Here is a 2,702-nt window from a genome sequence, read left to right as displayed (position 1 = left end):
AGGAACTGCCCGACCAACCCGTCTGGTTCCCAACAGACCCAGCACCAAGGTGGGGAGCAGCAGTTCCTTCCCAACCCTTCCCTCCCAGTTCCAGAAACCCTGGAGAGAGAGAGCACAAGGCTCAGGGGGAGGAGTCCTGGATGTGGTGTTTTATTGAATGCTCGTGGATGGAAAACACTATGTACACAAGACAGCCAGCATTTACTTCTTGGTCTCCTCCTCCTTGGAGAGGGTCTTAATGATCTCCTCCTTCTTGGCTTGCAGGCGTTCCTCACGGCGCTTACGAGCCTCCTTGGTCTTGGACCTGCGAGCTTCGGCCTGGTCACTGCAAGAAGCGAAGAGTTTGTGAATGCGCAGGGATCACCTCAAACAGCCGTTACCACCAGCCCTGGTCTCCTCTCGCTCCACAGGATCCTGGGTCCACCAAACCAGCCGCTGAAGCGAGCGCAGCTTGGCAGGCTTTGCTCCAGCGCTCACGTGCCACCTGCAGCCCTAACCGCAGTTCCCAGCGGCACTGACCCGGTCCCGCTCACCCCGAGCGAGGACGCTGGGTGCTGCTGCCCTCCCCGCCCCCCGCTGCCAGGCTCTCCGTTCTGCCCAAGGAGGAGCTCTGGTCCTGGCTCCGGGGACTGCCCTGTTCGGGCCGGCTGGGGTCAGACATCTTTGCGAGAGACCAAGGTTAAGATACCGGCTTTTTTACCAAGAACACAGCAGGATTTTGAAATCCATTGGCTCTTAGGCTTCCTCACCTCCCCTTGTCAATCATTTACTGATCCAAGTGGCTGGATCAGTAGATCTACCAGTTTACAGATATACGAGCAACTACCATGTGCTACGCCTGCAGTGGGACGCACAAAGTTCTGCTGGGATTATGTATTTCTCTGCTTCAAGCCGGCCCTACCCAGTTTTGGTTTGATTCTTCACCAGGGCTCCAGATAGAGCCACCAGCGACAGAAGCCACCTGGAATCACATGCCTGCAGAGTTATTTAAAGAAAATCAATTCTACAACCTGCAAGACCGAAGCTTAACAGTGAGGCAGCACTTACGCCAAGAGCTTCTTGCGAGCTTTATCTGCCTTGAGCTTGTGGATATGCTCCATCAGGATCCGCTTGTTCTTGAACACGTTACCCTTGACCTTCAGGTACAGGCTGTGATACCTAACGGAGCAGAACGGAACAGACTGTAAACGAGGCTGCCCGGGAGATCAAACCACTGTGCAGCTTCCAGACATCCTGCACCCCTCCTGGCACCGAGCAGCAATGCACACAAGCGTGCTGCGAGGAGCAGAGTCACTCTGAAGCTGCTGCACTGGCTCTTCCCTCCTCTGAGCAGGCAGAGCGCTTGCCTGGAGAACTGCTGGGTATTACTCTGGAGAGGATTTATGTTCACCGATCTGCACACCAAGGAGCTGGCTGCAGAAGCTGCATACAGCAAGAAAGGGGTATCTAAGTGTGTGGACACGCAACCCAAAGCTGGACATGGCATGGCAGGCTTACATATGGCGGTCAATCTTCTTGGACTCCCTGTATCTGCGGAGCAGGCGCCTCAGAATTCGCATCCTCCTCATCCAGGTCACCTTCTCGGGCATACGAGCATTGGCCGTACCCTTTCTCTTACCTAGAGAGGAAAAACAGGATGAGAATGAAGCCAAATTTCTGCAGGTTGAACAACATGCTTTTGCTGGAGTGTTTAATCCTTCTTTTTACTTCAAGAAGAAAACTATTGACATACAAACTGTGTATTTCTTAGGCCCTGCCACAAGACTCTTGGAGATTGTTGCTCAATATAAGCTTGTAGGGGGACCACATACCATGGAAAACAAGACATTTCTCCAGTTCTCAGAGGGGAGCCAGCACTTACCGATGCCCATATGCCTGCCCTTCCGGCGGGCCAAGGTGTTCTTCCTGCACCGGGCACGGGAGTGAACAGTCACAGGTTTGCGGATGATCAGACCATCCTTAATCAATTTCCTGATCTGCTGACCTAAAGAAAGAAACTCCACGTTCAACGTTTTATGTGCAACGAAAGGACACGTTACGCAAGTACAGACTCTAATCTGTCTTGTATGAAAAGGATCCAATGCAAAGGATAAGCCAGACCTTCCCCCACGGTGCTATAGTTGCTGTTTTCCCCTCCCATTTCTCCCTCACTAGTTATCTCAGAGGACACCACGTACTAAACCCACTACCAAGAGCTCAGCAAGCACCACGATCTTGTCAGTGTGCTGGGGAACTTTGTAAATCCTGCTGATGGACTCATTTCCACTTTAAAGTGCAAAGCAGTTGCCCAAGTGTCAGAATTTTACCTAAGCCAACATTACTACCTAGCTAGGCAAAAAGCATCTTCCCATATCCCTGACGCATCCCTTTTCCACAGGGCAACACAAGCGATGCGTAGCGTGGCCGTGTCCGTGAAAGATGATTACTTACGCGAGTTGGCGTTGGCGATCTCATTGGTTTCGTTGGGATCCAGCCAGACCTTTTTTTTGCCGCAGCGCAGGACGCTGGAGGCCAGCCTCTTCTGGAGCCGGAGCATACTGCGGAGAACCACGCACACAGCTCAGCGCCACGCACGCTCCCGCGGCCGGATGGTGCTTTCGCAGCGCCTGAAAGCCCGGGACAGCCCGCGGCGAGTCCGCTGGACGCAGGTCGCGCTGCTGGAACTGCACGACGGGGAAGGGGGACCAGCCAAGGGCCGCACG

The 2,702-nt window shown here is 53.7% G+C and overlaps 1 protein-coding gene across 1 annotated transcript; it reads right to left on the bottom strand.

Moving 5' to 3' along the window:
* Window positions 1–126: 126 nt before the first annotated feature.
* Window positions 127–2,545, bottom strand: RPL19 (ribosomal protein L19). The gene is made up of 5 exons (XM_009575418.1): window positions 2,431–2,545; window positions 1,862–1,984; window positions 1,498–1,618; window positions 1,048–1,158; window positions 127–325 (listed from the first exon to the last, which is right to left on the bottom strand). The coding sequence occupies exons 1-5, from the start codon at window positions 2,534–2,536 to the stop codon at window positions 202–204; spliced, it is 585 nt and encodes a 194-aa protein (XP_009573713.1). The 5' UTR covers window positions 2,537–2,545; the 3' UTR covers window positions 127–201.
* Between the last annotated feature and the right edge of the window lie 157 nt (window positions 2,546–2,702).

This window comes from Fulmarus glacialis, unplaced genomic scaffold (genome assembly GCF_000690835.1).
Source record: "Fulmarus glacialis isolate BGI_N327 unplaced genomic scaffold, ASM69083v1 scaffold40443, whole genome shotgun sequence".
Classification (NCBI taxonomy): Eukaryota; Metazoa; Chordata; class Aves; order Procellariiformes; family Procellariidae; genus Fulmarus; species Fulmarus glacialis.
Note: the sequence above shows the minus strand (reverse complement) of the source record. Positions and strands in the feature narration are given on the sequence as shown.

Excerpts from the sequence above, each read along its gene's own strand:
- RPL19 (XM_009575418.1), bottom strand. The coding sequence starts at position 2,536 with ATGCTCCGGCTCCAGAAGAGGCTGGCCTCCAGCGTCCTGCGCTGCGGC. Across the intron at positions 1,985-2,430 it reads GATCGCCAACGCCAACTCGC|GTCAGCAGATCAGGAAATTG; the intron begins GTAAGTAATCAT and ends TTCTTTCTTTAG. Across the intron at positions 1,159-1,497 it reads AAGAAGATTGACCGCCATAT|GTATCACAGCCTGTACCTGA; the intron begins GTAAGCCTGCCA and ends CTGCTCCGTTAG.